The 15804-nt window shown below is 41.5% G+C and overlaps 1 protein-coding gene across 2 annotated transcripts in view; it reads left to right on the top strand.

The window, feature by feature from the left end:
* SUZ12 (SUZ12 polycomb repressive complex 2 subunit) overlaps positions 1-15804 on the top strand; it is a 65656-nt gene that overhangs the window by 28008 nt on the left and 21844 nt on the right. For both annotated transcript variants that reach the window (XM_033184277.1, XM_033184276.1), the window contains 4 exons: positions 2180-2229; positions 7727-7812; positions 10420-10651; positions 11462-11555. In XM_033184277.1, the coding sequence (XP_033040168.1) occupies positions 2180-2229; positions 7727-7812; positions 10420-10651; positions 11462-11555 (462 nt within the window). The remainder of the gene's footprint in view (positions 1-2179; positions 2230-7726; positions 7813-10419; positions 10652-11461; positions 11556-15804) is intronic.

Below are 15804 nucleotides of genomic sequence, written 5' to 3'. Positions count from 1 at the left end.
AGTTCTACTCTTCCATAATAATTTTGTCCTCTACTGATAGCATACTTTTTCTTGTTTGTTTGTTTGTGTTTTTTGTTTTGGGTTTATTTTGAGATGGAGTCTTGCTCTCTTGCCTAGGCTGGAGTGCAGTGATGCAGTCTTGGCTCACTGCAACCTCTGCCTCCTGAACTCAAGTGATTCTCCTGCCTCAGCCTCCCGAGTAGCTGGGGTTACGGGTACATGCCACCATGCCTGCTAATATTTGTATTTTTAGTAGAGATGGGTTTCACTGTGTTAGCCAGGATTGTCTTGATCTTCTGACCTCGTGATCCTCCTGCCTTGGCCTCCCAAAATGCTGGGATTACAATTGTGAGCCACTGCACCCGGTCCCCAGCATACTTTCTGTACTACTGTTCTAGAAATGCCCTTTAAAACCCCAACTCTGTAGAGTTTTTTTGTTTGTTTTTTTGTTTGTTTTGTTTTGTTTTTGAGACGGAGTCTCCCCCTGTCGCCCAAGCTGGAGTGCAATGGCGCAGTCTCGGCTCACTGTAATCTCTGCCTCCTAGGTTCAAGCGATTCTCCTGCCTCAGCCTCCCGAGTAGTTGAAACTACAGCCACGTGCCACCACGCCCAGCTAATTTTTTGTATTTTTAGTAGAGACGGGGTTTCACCATACTGGCCAGGCTGGCCTCGAACTCCTGAGCTGGTAATCTCCTGCCTCAGCCTCCCAGAGTGCCGGGATTACAGACGTGAGCCACTGTGCACAGCCCACCCTGTAGTTTTTTTAGCAGACTGTTTCATGGCCTATTTCACTAAGTAGGTGGAGATAGCCCCCATCTTCCATGGAAATGTCTTACTTGCCTCTTATTTCTCTATCTTAGAAAAAGAGGAGTCCAGCCGGGCTCAGTAGTTCACGCCTGTAATCCCAGCTACTTGGGAGGCTGAGGCAGGAGAATCACTTGAACCCGGGAGGCGGAGGTTGCAGTGAGCTGAGATTGCGCCATTGCACTCCAACCTGAGCGAGAAGAGGGAAACTTCATCTCAAAAAAAAGAAAGAGAAGTCCTGGTCAAATTTACAAGGCTAACCTCTTCATAATATGTCCTTATTTCCAGTCATTACTTGCTCCTTAGTACTCTCTTGCTGCAGTGTCTTTCTGTAGCTGTTCCTATGTGATTACAAAAATGCCTAGATTGTCACCATCATTTAAAAATATATATATATGTATATGCTCTTTACTAGTCTTTAGTGCCCATTAGTAAATGCCTTAAATAAGGGATCAGTACTGCTTTCATTTCCCCAGCATCTGTTCTGTATAACCCTGCCTAATCTGGTGTCTGTACAAGTCACACTATGGAAACTATGCTCAGGAAACTTATGAATGTCTCCTGATCAACAACTATATTCTGTTTTGCAGTTTAAAGGTACTTCAAAAGCTTATTGATGCTTCTGTTTATTTTATCCCATCCTTACAGTTTTTTCTGTTGTTAATATTTGTGAAAATAGAAGGAGCACTAGTTCTAGTTCATGCTTTCTTTTACTTTTCCATAGCTTCTAAAACTAACAGTGAAAATGATATATTGAAACAGTAAATTATACATCTATATCAGATTTGTAATTGTGTATTTCATTGCTATTTAAAGTGTAAAGTAATGGTTCTATATCATTTTTATTGGGAAGGTTGAATTTCCATAGCTTCAGAATATTCAAATTTTTTTGCGTTGTTTAGCTACCCTTTTCAAAATTTCCTTTTGATGAAGTCATTGACTAAAACTTCATTAAAACAAAACAAAAAGAATTCCAAAAACCCTCCAAAATTCCTTTTTTAAAGGTGGGAAAGCATACCTGCTGTCATTTTATAGGTAGAACACTAAAACACAGTAAATTACCTGGCCTCTAACTTGGTAGTCTGATTTTTTCTGCCTTGCTCTTGGTGTTTTTGTCGTTTTATTTTTTTGTGAGTTGTGAGCGGTTTTTTGATGCTTATGTTTTGTTAGGTGTATAGACACACTTTGGATGTCATATTTCAGGGAAAGCATAGAGTCATGGGCCTGAATAACAATTGAGTACAAATATTTATAAATGAGCTGAAGTAACTTTGATTTCAATGTTATATTTTAAAGTCTAGGTTATTTTACTATAGAGCATTAAAATGATAAAATATTTTCCTTTTTTTTTTTTTTTTTTTTTTTTTTTTTTTAGCTTGTCAGCTCATTTGCAGCTTACATTTACTGGTTTCTTCCACAAAAATGGTATGTACTTAAAAGTAAATAAGTGGCATTTTAATAGCAAGACACCTTTGTGAATGTAAAAAAAAGTGGGGCTTCTGAGTGTAAATTTATAAAATTATGTTTAATGGAAAAAAAGATGTTGATTCTGATGTTTTTGAACTTTAAATTATAAAGGCTAATGATGAAATTTTTTTTTCGGGAGCGACAGAGTCTTACTCTGTTGCCCAGGCTGGAGTGCAGTGGTGTGATCTCGGCTCACTGCAACCTCCACCTCCTGGGTTCAAGCGATTCTCCTGCCTCAGCCTCCCGAGTAGCTGGGATTACAGGCACATGCCCCATGCCTGGCTCATTTTTTGTATCTTTAGTAGAGACAGGGTCTCACCATGCTGACCAGGCTGGTCTTGAACTCCTGACCTGGTGATCCACCTGCCTTGGCCTCCCAAGGGGGTGCGGGCCACCACGCCTGGCTAATGATGAAGATTTTAACAAATTGTCTTCAATAGGTAAAGAATCTCCTCAGTAGAACCTTTTATGCACAAAGATTTTGAATTAATGGTATTGCGTCTTGTTTTTAAAAAACAGTAAAACAACTGAAATAACCTCTATTACCAATGGCATATATTAATATTTTAGATATTATTCAAAGGAAATTACATAGTATATTATTCCAGTAAAAGCTCAAAGCATGCTGGAAAGAATTAGAGTTGTTTTTTTGTTTTGTTTTGTTTTTTATTTTTTTGAGACAGAGTCTTGCTCTGTCGCCCAGACTGGAGTGCGGTGGCACCGTCTCGACTCACTGCAAGCTCCGCCTCCCAGGTTCACACCATTCTCCTGCCTCAGCCTCTCAAGTAGCTGGGACTACAGGCACCTGCCACCACTCCCGGCTAATTTTTTGTATTTTTAGTAGAAACGGGATGTCACCGTGTTAGTCAGGATGGTCTCAATTTCCTGACCTCATGATCTGCCTGCCTCGGCCTCCCAAAGTGCTGGGATTACAGGCGTGAGCCACCGCGCCCGGCCTAGAGTTGTTTTAAAAATGGAAATATACGGCCGGGTGCGGTGGCTCAGCCTGTAATCCCAGCATTTTGGGAGGCTGAGGCGGGTGTATCATGAGGTCAGGAGTTCAAGACAAGCCTGGCCAATATGGTGAAACCCCATCTCTACTAAAAATACAAAAATTAGCTGGGTGTGGTGGTGGGCGCCTGTAGTCCCAGCTACTTGGGAGACTTAGGCAATCACTTGAACTTGGGACTCGGAGGTTGTGGTGAGCCGAGATTGCGTCACTGTACTCCAACCTGGGTGACAGAGCCAGACTGGATCTCCAGGAAAAAAAAAAAGAAAAAAAGGGAAAAATACTTATCAGCTTGTCTATCATAAGTCTGTGTATACTGTATATCTTTTTATTATTATGCAATGGAATAAAACCATTATTAGAAACTTGCTAGTTTAGTTGTCTTGGTATTGTTTAGTAAGACACAAAGATTGAAAATGAGGCCTGGCATGGTTAATCATGTCTGTAATCTCAGCATTTTGGGAGGCTGAGGCGGGAAGATGACTTGAGGCCAGGAGTTCAAGACCAGCCTGGGCAACACAGACCCCATCTGTACAAAAATTAACCAGGTATAGTGGTATGTCCTGTAGTTCTAGGTACTTGGAAGTCCAAGGTGGCAGGGTTGCGTAAGCTCAGGAATTCAAGGTTACAGTGAGCTATGATTGCACAACTCTGTTCCAGGCTGGGCAACAGAGTGAGACCCTGTCTCCAAAAAATCCCAAATATTAGGCTGGGCATGGTGGCTCACAGCTATAATGTCAACACCTTGGGAGGCTGAGATAGAAGAATTGCTTGAGGCTTGCCTGGGCAACATAGGGAGAACTTATCTATAAGAAGTAAAAAAAGATTAACTGGGCACAGTGGCACATGCCTATAGTCCTAGCTGTTCTGTAGTCTCAGCTACTCAGGGGGCTGAGGTGGGAGGATTGTTTGAATCTTGGAGGTTGAGGCTGCAGTGGGCCAAGATCACACCACTGTACTCCAGTCTGACTGACAGAGTGAGACCCTGTCTGAAAAAGACAAAAAACAACCTTGCCAATTGTCAAACTGCTCTAATATAACCACTTTTAAATGACTCTTTGGGTTTTGTGGTTTTTTTTTTTTTTTGAAACAGGGTTTTGGCCGGGCGTGGTGGCTCAAGCCTGTAATCCCAGCACTTTGGGAGGCCGAGACGGGCGGATCACGAGGTCAGGAGATCGAGACCATCCTGGCTAACACGATGAAACCCCGTCTCTACTAAAAATACAAAAACTAGCCGGGCGAAGTGACGGGCGCCTGTAGTCCCAGCTACTCGGGAGGCTGAGGCAGGAGAATGGCGTAAACCCGGGAGGCGGAGCTTGCAGTGAGCTGAGATCTGGCCACTGCACTCCAGTCCGGGCGACAGAACGAGACTCCGCCTCAAAAAAAAAAAAAAAAAAAAAAAGAAACAGGGTTTTGCTCCGGTCGCCCAGGCTGGAGTGCAGTGGTGTGATCAACTCCTGGGCTCAAGTGATCCTCCTGCCTCAGCCTCCTGAGCAGCTGGAACTACAAGCGTCCCCACCATGCCTGGCTAATTAAAAAAATTTTTTTTGTTAAGATGGAATCTCACTACATTTCCCAGGCTGGTCTCAAACTCCTGGGCTCAAGTGATTCTCTCACCTCAGTCTCCCAAAGTGCTGGGATTATGAGTGTGAGCCACTGAGACTGGCCTTAGGGTTTTTGTGTAAGAAATTTGAAATCTCATATTTGTATTAGCAGCTAATGTAATTTCTAGTTTTTACCTTAGATCTGGTGGTCTATTTTTTATATAGAAGTAACCCGGGTAGCATTACTGTTTTTGATTTCCTTCAGTTATTTGTAATGGTCTGCTTATAGTCCTTATTTCTAGTCATCGTATTTTGTTTTCTGTGGTGCTTCTGACATGTCTAGACTTTAATTCTTCAGAAGCTTATAATTTTAATTTAATCTTATACATTCATTAGCCCTTTGTTCTCAGGGACCTGTGTAGAACACATAGTTTATCCATCACTGAAATTTTTGGAAAGTAGTCAGATTAAGCTTTTTTCCTATCTACATGACAAAATATATAAAGTTCAAAGATTGCTCAGTTTTACTTTGTTTTTATTTTTCTTGATATTGATGTAAATAAGATAGTGAACTCTGTCAATATCTCTATTTCCAGAAAATAATTCCTCTGTCACTCAGTCTGGAGTGCAGTGGTTTGATCTCAGATCACTGCAGCCTCTGCCTCCAGGTTCAAGTGATTCTCGTGCCTCAGCCTCCCAAGTATCTGGGATTATAGGCGGGTGCCACCACACTAGCTAATTTTTTTTTTTTTTTCTGAGACAGAGTTTCACTTCTTTTGCCCAGACTGGAGTGCAATGGCATGATCTCAGTTCACCACAACCTCCACCTCCCGGGTTCAAGCAATTCCCTTGCCTCAGCCGGGCACGGTGGCTCACGCCTGTAATCCCAGCACTTTGGGAGGCTGAGACGGGCGGATCACGAGGTCAGGAGATCGAGACCATCCTGGCTAACGCGGTGAAACCCCGTCTTTACTAAAAATACAAAAAAAAAATCAGCCGGGTGCGGTGGCGGACGCCTGTAGTCCCAGCTACTCGGGAGGCTGAGGCAGGAGAATGGTGTGAACCCAGTAGGCAGAGCTTGCAGTGAGCCCAGATTGCACCACTGCACTCCAGCCTGGGCGACAGAGCGAGACTCCATCTCAAAAAAAAAAAAATTCTCTTGCCTCAGTCTCCAGAGTAGCTGGTATTACAGGCACGCACCACCATGCCCGGCTAATTTTTTGTATTTTTAGTAGAGATGGGGTTTCTCCATGTTGGTCAGGCTGATCTCTTGAACTCCCCACCTCAGGTGATTTGCACGCTTCGGCCTCCCAAAGTGCTGGAATTACAATAGGCATGAGCCACCGAACCCAACCCCTAATTTTTATATGTTTAATAGAGACAGGATTTCATTTCAACATGTTGGCCAGTCTGGTCTCAAACTCCTGGCCTCAAGTGATTCGCCCACCTCGGCCACCTGGGATTACAGGTGTGAGCCACCACATCCGGCCCTCCTGCAACTATTTTCATTTATGCTTTCTGCCAAGAAGCTTTAACTGTATTTGTCAAAATTACATTTGACTAGCAGTGTATTATCATAAATGTTCAATCTTCAAGCCGGCCCAGTTGCATGTGCCTGTAGTCTCAGCTACTTAGGAGGCTAAAATGGGAGGATCACTTGAGCCCAGAAGTTTGAGACCAGCCTGGGCAACATAACCAGACCCTTGTCTGAAAAACAAACAAACAAAGATATTAAATCTTCAAATGAGAAATATTCAGTAAATATGGCCAGGTGTGGTGGCTCACACCTGTTAATCCCAGCACTTTGCGAGGCCAAGGCGGGTGGATCACTTGAGGTCAGGAGTTTAAGACCAGCCTAGCCAACATGGTGAAACACCATCTCTACTAAAAATTAAAAAAATCAGCTGGATGTGGTGGTGTGCACCTGTAGTCACAGCTGCTCAGGAGGCTGAGGTGGGAGGATCACTTTAACCTGGGAGACAGAGGTTTCAGTGAGCCAGGATCGCCCTACTGCACTCCAGCCTGGGTGACAGAGCGAGTCTGTCTCAAAAAGAAAAAAGGAGTTAGGAAATATATGTGTGTGTGTGTGTATGTGTGTGTGTGTGTGTGTATGTGTGTGTGTGTGTGTTGTGTGTGTGTGTGTGTGTGTGTGTATATATATATATAAACATAGAAATGTATAGATTTTTTTTAGAGACAGGATCTCACTGTTCAACCCAGACTAGAGGGCAATGACAGGGTCATAGCTCACTACAGCCTCGAACTCCTTGGCTCAAGAGATCCTTCCACCTAGCCTCTGAAGTAGCTAGGACTACAGGCACATGCCACCCATCACACCCAGCTAATTTTTTGACATTTTGTAGAGACGAGGTCTCTGTATTGCTCAGGCCAGTCTTGAACTCTTGGCCTCAAGTGATATTCTTGCCTTGGCCTCCCAAAGTGTTGGGATTATAGGCATGAGCCATTATGCCTGACCAGTGAATATTTTTTATACTTAAAACCTGGGCATGGTGGCTCACGCCTGTAATCCCAGGTACTTAGGAGGCTAACGTGCTGACGTGTGAGGGTCACTTGATCCCAGGAGCTTGTGATTGCAGTGAGCTGTGATTGTGCCACTGCGCTGTACCTTGGGTAACAGAGCAAAACCTATATCTAATGGGAAAAAAATTACAGCATATAGGACAATGACTATATTTGTCTTGTGAATGGTTTATTTAGACTATATATAAAGGCTTTTAAAGAGTTCACTGTAAGTTTAGAACTGATTTGAGGAAAACAGAATGAGTGAACTTTTGAGAAGTCTTATGGGAAATCTGTTTTAAATTCCCTGACTTACTAACAAAATGAATACTGTGTTTATAGATTTTTAAAATATATTTTAAAATGCTGATTTTCTATTTAGATAAGCCATCACAAAACTCAGAAAATGAACAAAATTCTGTTACCTTGGAAGTCCTGCTTGTGAAAGTTTGCCACAAAAAAAGAAAGGTAATGTCAGTAAAATGATATTGATAGATTAAATGGAATAATTTGCTTAATTGGACATCTTTTTTCATTTATATTGTATTTTAAAGCTGAGTTTTAAATTTTGAAAACTTAAGAAATATGTTGATGGCCTAATTATAAAACTGATAACCTCTTTTGCCAACTCGCATATCTGTGTAGTTTTTCTGGTCTTTTAATAAGTGTCTGTACAACACTTTCTCTTACAGGAGTCTGGAAATGGAGAAACTGTGTTTTAGCATTTGGCATAAATTCAGTTGCTTTTCTACCATTTCAGTCTCTTAGCGTATTTCTTAGCTATTTGTACCCATTGATATTTTAGATAAGGGTTAAGAGAGAGTTTTTTTCCATAAGATTATCCTTTTTAACACTGCTCTCAGGCAAAGAAATTTTGTTGTCAGTGTTATTAGCCATTCACTTATTAATACATTGCTTCAAATTATTATAAGGTGAAGTTATTTCACCATAGAAACAAGTGTTACGATGTTTCCTGGTCAACAGATCAAAGCCAACAGATCTACCTTTAGTTGCCTCAAGTCCCCGAGTGTTTCAAGAGGTGTGGGAACTGGTCTGGGTCCAGGGTCCCAGTATTGATATTCTTCCAAGACCATAGGCCATAAGGGCCTCAAACATTGGGAGGGAGTAGACTAAGGCACCTCGGAGGCAGCAGTGGAACTTTATTTTTAAAAGTTTATGTAAAGGCTGGTTGCCGTAGCTCATACCTATAATCCCAGCACTTTGGGAGGTAGAAGTGGGCAGATTGCTTGAACCCAGGAGTTCAAGCATCTTGGGCAACATGGCAAAACCTTGTCTCTACCAAAAATACAAAAATGAGCTAGGCCTGATGGCGTGTGCCTGTAGTCCCAGCTACTCGGGAGGATTGCTTGAGCCCGGTAAGTCGAGGCTACAGTGAGCCATGATTGCACCAGTGAGCTCCAGCCTGCGCGACAGAGTGAAACTGTCTCAAGAAAAAAAAAATATATGTAAAGTTAGGAAATATCACTCCTTGCCAGGTGTGGTGGCTCACACCTGTAATCCCAGCATCCAGCAGGCCAAGGCAGGCGGATCACGAGGTCAGGAGATCGAGTAGCTAACACGGTGAAACCCGGTCTCTGCTAAAAATACAAAAAATTAGCTGGGTTTGGTGATGGGCACCTGTAGTCGCAGCTACTTGGGAGGCTGAGGCAGGAGAATGGTGTGAACCCTGGAGGCGGAGCTTGCAGTGAGCCGAGTTTGCACCACTGCACTCCAGCGTTTGTTTTTTTTTTTTTTTTCCTTTGAGACTGTCTCAAAAAAAAAAAAAAGGGAAATATCACTCCTTACTCCTACCTAACCTCCATACACATTACAAGTGATGGTATGAAAATCCAAGATACATTACTTAGAATAAGATACGAATATAAATACAGTCATTCTTATGTTCAAAAAAAAGTATCAGGGGTAAACATTTTCCTGGAAGAATATACACAGCCAACTGCTAGTATTAGTCATCTCCAGAGCGTAAGACTTGGGGGTGGGTGTGATTTCAAAATTTTCACTTTATACTCTTATAAAATGGAAAATTTTTTAGACTATATGTAGTCTATTTTAAAAGAAGTAGCTGCTGTTAGATACTGTCATAAAGGTCTTCTGATCCTTCCAGTTTTTCTAGTATGCATTTTCAGTGTAACTAATCATGCAATAACAGGATATTACTCAGAATATGATCATTGGTAAATAAAACCAGTTTTGTTTTTCTTTCTTTAAGGATGATGATCCTTTCTGTTAAACAACATATTTTAACTATATGGATTTACTGTTTAATAATGTAGCTGTTCACCATGGGATTATTAGTCATTTTTTTATTTCTAATGGTCCTGTTAGTCATTGTCATGTTAAAATAGAATATTTAAGAGATTTGATAAACGTACATGAGTTTAACATTTTGACATGGTTTTTTTTTTTTTTTTTTTGAGACGGAGTCTGGCTCTGTCACCCAGGCTGGAGTGCAGTGGCCGGATCTCCACTCACTGCAAGCTCCGCCTCCCGGGTTCACGCCATTCTCCTGCCTCAGCTTCCCGAGTAGCTGGGACTACAGGCGCCAGCCACCTCGCCCGGCTAGTTTTTTGTATTTTTTAGTAGAGACGGGGTTTCACCGTGTTAGCCAGGATGGTCTCGATCTCCTGACCTCGTGATCCACCCGTCTCGGCCTCCCAAAGTGCTGGGATTACAGGCTTGAGCCACCGCGCCCGGCCGACATGGTTTTTTTGTTGTTGTTAAAAAAGCCTTACCGAGATATGTAGCATGCTTTTAATTCTATATTTCTAATATACAACTGTTTGAGATCACTGGTAGCTAAATTTAGATATACTGTGTCATTATAATTTCATTATGTTGGAGAAAACGTCAGTTGCTTTAATATTTTGGAATATAAGTATTTCAAATTTTTATTTTTGCTTCACAATTTTCAGAACTATGGTTAGAATTTTAACATTCCATTTGGTGATCATGGTCTATCTCCCATTGTTTCCTATAGCTATGATTAGAAGTTTTATTATAATTCTTACTGCTTATGTACAAATAAATATAATTTAATAATCTTTACCTTTGCAGGATGTAAGTTGTCCAATAAGGCAAGTTCCCACAGGTAAAAAGCAGGTGCCTTTGAATCCTGACCTCAATCAAACAAAACCTGGAAATTTCCCGTCCCTTGCAGTTTCCAGTAATGAATTTGAACCTAGTAACAGCCATATGGTGAAGTCTTACTCGTTGCTATTTAGAGTGACTCGTCCAGGAAGAAGAGAGTTTAATGGAATGATTAATGGAGAAACCAATGAAAATATTGGTAATTTTTTTTACTAGATTTTATCACTGGAGGTTAAGATGGTCACTGAAAATGATTGTACCAGTGTTCCTTCATGATAGTCATGGTGCTGAGTCTTAAAGCAAGCAGTGAATTCACTTCCACCTCAATATTTTGTTGTGCAAAATTTCAAACATAAAGGACAATGAGAAGTGTTTTATAGTGAACACCTATCTACTTACCTCTTAGATTCAACAATGAACTTTTTTTTTATACTTGTTGCATATTTATCCCCCTACCCATCCCTCTATTCTTCCAACAATTATGAATTCATCTTTGAGGTATTCATTCAACAAACACATAGGTGCTGGGGATGATCTAATTTAATTGAAGATGATTAAAACATTCAGTCCTATCCTCCAGAGTCTCACAACCTAGTGTAGGGAAATAGACATGAAATAAATCATTGTAGCAAAATGATGAATGGCATAATACAGGTATATGTGAAGTTCAGCAGAGAACTACCTTGGAAGAAATAATCTTTGACTCTTGAAGTATTGTTTGAAGTTTTTGGAGAGTTACCATGAGTGAGCAGGAATTTGCCTAGCAAAGATAATTCTCAACAGAAACATTAGCATTTGCAAAGATGTGGGGTTAATGTTGTGAGTGTTAAAAAGAACATATAGTAAAAATGCAAAATTGGAAAACATAGTCTGTATATTATTGCAACTTTAGTGTAATTTGTACCTCATTTGGGATAAATATAGCATGTTTTATTTAAGGGACCATATCTCATAAATAACACGTTTTTGTTCTAATATTTGATTTATGAGAAATGTTTGTTAAATTTAGATGTCAATGAAGAGCTTCCAGCCAGAAGAAAACGAAATCGTGAGGATGGGGAAAAGACATTTGTTGCACAAATGACAGTATTTGATAAAAACAGGTAATGTTGATGAACCAGTGAGGCTCCCACAATGTTCTGGAAATATTTTCATTCTGACACAGAATATAATTATTTATATTGATTATTTCATTGCTTTTGTTTCTTTTTATTCTTATGGATGAAAAAACAAATTTGCAAACACTGAATTTTTGTTTGTTTCATAGAACACAATAAACACCGTTAAGGAACTGTTTGGATAGATAGCTCAGTTAAGCTTACTTATTTGGCGAATATTTTCTGAGTGTCTGCTCTTTGCGAGACACTGTTCCAGATGTTGAGAAGGCAACAAAATCCCTGTCTTCATCATGGAGCTTAACTTAGTGGAGGAAACAGACCACCACCCAAAAAATCAACTAATGTCACTTAGTGATGAATGTTGGGAAGAAAAATAGAGAATAAATGGTTACTATTTATAGAAATAGCCTCTGGGAGGAGGTAGTATTTGAGAAGAGTCTTAAATGGACTGGGCCCTACATAAATCTTGGGTTTATGTGTTTATTAAAAATTAAGCAAGAGGAGCTGGTCATGGTGGTATGCACCTGTAGGTCCAGCTACATAGGAGGCTAAGATGGGAGGATTGTTTGAGCCGAGGAGTTGAAGGCAGCAATGAGCTATGATCATGCCACTGTACTCCGGCCTGAGTGACAAAGTGAGATCCCATCTTTTTTTTTTTCTTGCCCATTGCAACCCCTCTGCCTCCTGGGTTTGGGCAATTCTCCTGCCTCAGCCTCCCAAGTAGCTGGGACTACAGGTGCGTGCCACCACGCCCAGCTGATTTTTTGTATTTTCAGTAGAGACGGGGTTTCACCGTGTTAGAATGGTGTCAGTCTCCTGACGTCGTGATCCGTCTACCTTGGCCTCCCAAAGTGCTGGGATTACAGGCGTGAGCCACCACGCCTAGGCAAGACCCCATCTTTTTTAAAAAAAGAAAGAAGGCCAGGTGGGGTGGCTCACGCCTGAAATCCCAGCACTTTGGGAGGCCGAGGTGGGTGGATCACAAGGTCAGGAGTTTGAGACCAGCCTGGCCAAGATGGTGAAACCCTGTCTCTACTAAAAATACATAAATTAGCCGGGCACAGTGGTGTGTGTCTGTAATCCCAGCTACTCCAGAGGCTGAAGCAGGAGAATCGCTTGAACCCAGAAGGCAGAGATTACAGTGAGCCAAGATTGCACCACTGCACTTCAGCCTGGGTGACACAGCAAGACTGTCTCAAGAAAAAAGAAAGAAAGAAAATCATGTATAATCATTGTGTACCTCTGTGCATTTGGTACAGGATGGCAAGAAACAGGCTTATAATAATTTATGCAATTTCTGTTTGGAAACGAAATATTTTAGTGAAAATATCACCAGTGAAAGAATGTCTAGGAAGCAAATCCAGCATTTGTTTTTCAGGATTGGAGGAAGAAACCTCTGCCATCATTTCTTGTACCAGGCTGCTTGCTGGTAGTTAACAGTTTATTGTCAGGTATAGGACAAAGAACCAGGAAAAGTAACTAGGCCATTCCTCCTGTTGTTTATTATTTATTTATTTTTGAGACAGATACTCGCTCTGTCACCCAGGCTGGAGTTCAGTGGCGTGATCTTGGCTCACTGCAACCTCTGTCTCCTCGGTTCAAGCAACTCACTTGCCTCAGCCTCCCGAATAGCTGGGATTACAGGCACCCGCCACCACACCTGGCTAATTTTTGTATTTTTAGTAGAGATGGGGTTTCACCATGTTGGCCAGGCTGGTCTCAAGCTCCTGCCCTCAGATCATCCACCTGCCTCAGCATCTCAAAGTGCTGGGATTACAGGCGTGAGCCACCGTGCCTGGCCAGTGTCTTTGTTTTTTTCTTTTTTTGAGATGGAGTCTCGCTCTGTCGCCCAGGCTGGAGTGCAGTGGCGCGATCTCGGCTCACTGCAGGCTCCGCCTCCCAGGTTCACACCATTCTCCCGCCTCAGCCTCCCAAGTAGCTGGGACTACAGGTGCCCGCCACCATGCCCAGCTAATTTTTTCATATTTTTAGTAGAGACGGGGCTTCACTGTGTGTTAGCCAGGATGGTCTCAATCTCCTGACCTCGTGATCTGCCCATCTCAGCCTCCCGAAGTGCTGGGATTATAAGCGTGAGCCTCTGCGCCCAGCCCAGTGTCTTTTTAATGTCAGAAATTTTATTGTGGATCGAAGATTTGAATGGAAAACAATAAAACCATAAATGTACTAGAAAATAGGGATCATGTCTGTGGGGGGAAACAGTTAGAATGAGGCACATTGGACTTCATCAGTGCTGTTAATTGTTCTATTTTAGGCACTATGGGGTATGTTCTGTTTTCTTTTTTATTCACTGTACCTGACACATACATTAACACATTTCTTGTAAGAAAAAGATAATGCTTTTATTTTAAAGAAAAAGTGCCACGCAGAAACTGGGAGAATTTCCACCCAGCAGCTTATTTTGAAAATATTTACCCGGGCGTGGTGGCTCACGCCTGTAATCCCAGCACTTTGGGAGGCTGAGGCAGGCGGATCACGAGGTCAAGAGTTCGAGACCATCCTGGCCAACATGGTGAAGCCCCATCTCTACTAAAAATACAAAAATTAACTGGGCGTGGTGGTGCGCTCCTGTAGTCCCACCTACTCAGAGGCTGAGGCAGGAGAATCACTTGAATCCAGGAGGTGGGGGTTGCAGTGAGTTGAGATCACGCCACTGCACTCCAGCCTGGTTGACAGAGTGAGACTCCATCTCCAAAAAAAAAAAAAAAAAAATTCAAACCTATAGGAAAGTTGAAATAATACTGAAGAATACTACAGTCATTTAATATCCCCATACCGTTCATCTAAATTGTTGTTAACATTTTGCCACATTTGATTTATTTGTGAGTATGTATTTTATTTTTGTGCTGAACAGTTTGCAGGTTTTGCTTTATTTCTCATTTATAAACTCTGTTGCATGTAGCTCCTAAGAACAAAGACATTTTCTGGTATAACCACCATACACTTATGAGGAAAATTAAAATACAAATACAATACTGTCTCCCCAGTTGACCTCAATAAAGTCCTTTATAATTTGTCCTGTCCCCACCCCAATTCTATAGCTAGTTGTCATAGTTCTTCAGTCTCTTTCAATTTGGAATAGTCCCCTACCCTTTCCCACTACCTTTTGTGGCATTTTTCCCCCTGTATAGGGCTGTAGTTTTGCAGAATGTATCTCAATTTGAACTGTGATGATTTCCTCATGATTAGCTTCAGGTTAAACATTTTTGGCAGGGATTCTAATGAGTGATGTGTTCTTTATATATCACAGGCCAAAGGTAATATTAGGTTTGATCACTCGGTTAAGATGCTGTTCACAGTATTTCTCCATTGTAACAGGACTTTTTTCCCCTTTTATATAAATTACCATATAATTCTTTTTTTTTTTTTTGAGACGGAGTCTCGCTCTGTCGCCCGGGCTGGAGTGCAGTGGCCGGTTCTCAGCTCACTGCAAGCTCCGCCTCCCGGGTTCACGCCATTCTCCTGCCTCAGCCTCCGAGTAGCTGGGACTACAGGCGCCCGCCACCTCGCCTGGCTAGTTTTTTGTACTTTTTAGTAGAGACAGGGTTTCACCGTGTTAGCCAGGATGGTCTCGATCTCCTGACCTCGTGATCCGCCCGTCTCGGCCTCCCAAAGTGCTGGGATTACAGGCTTGAGCCACCGTGCCTGGCCTATAAATTACCATATAATTCTTACACTAATACATGAAGCTGAGTAAATATCCATTTTCTTCCCATAGCCTTTCACCTAATAGTTTTAGCATCGATTGCTTATTTTTGCTTGAATAAAATTGTTCCTTTGGCAGTTAGGAAATGGTAATTTTCTAACATTTCTTCCACATTTATTAGTTTGCATTTTTCTGTAAAGAAGAGCGTTCCTTCTCTGCTCCCACTGCTTCACTTGACCAACCCTAAAATTATATATATATATATATATATATAAAAACAGGCAAGCATAGTGGCTGACGCCTGTAACCCTAACACTTTATAAGTCCAACACGGGAAGATTATTTGAGCCCAGGAGTTTGAGACCAGCTTGGGCAACATAGCAAGACCCTGTCCCTAAAATGAAAAAAACAAAAAAATTAAGAAAAGTTATATGTAAATTTAAAAAAAAGAGCATTCCTTTTCCCAGCTTTGATATTTTAAAATCAGTATGGAGTAACAAATTTATTTTTATTCAACTAGTTTTAATCTGTTGATACTGTTATTTTAATGCTCAAATTGTCTCATATTTG

This window comes from Trachypithecus francoisi, unplaced genomic scaffold, assembly GCF_009764315.1.
Source record: "Trachypithecus francoisi isolate TF-2019V2 unplaced genomic scaffold, Tfra_2.0 Lachesis_group20, whole genome shotgun sequence".
NCBI lineage: Eukaryota > Metazoa > Chordata > Mammalia > Primates > Cercopithecidae > Trachypithecus > Trachypithecus francoisi.
This window is presented reverse-complemented; position numbering and strand designations above follow the sequence as displayed.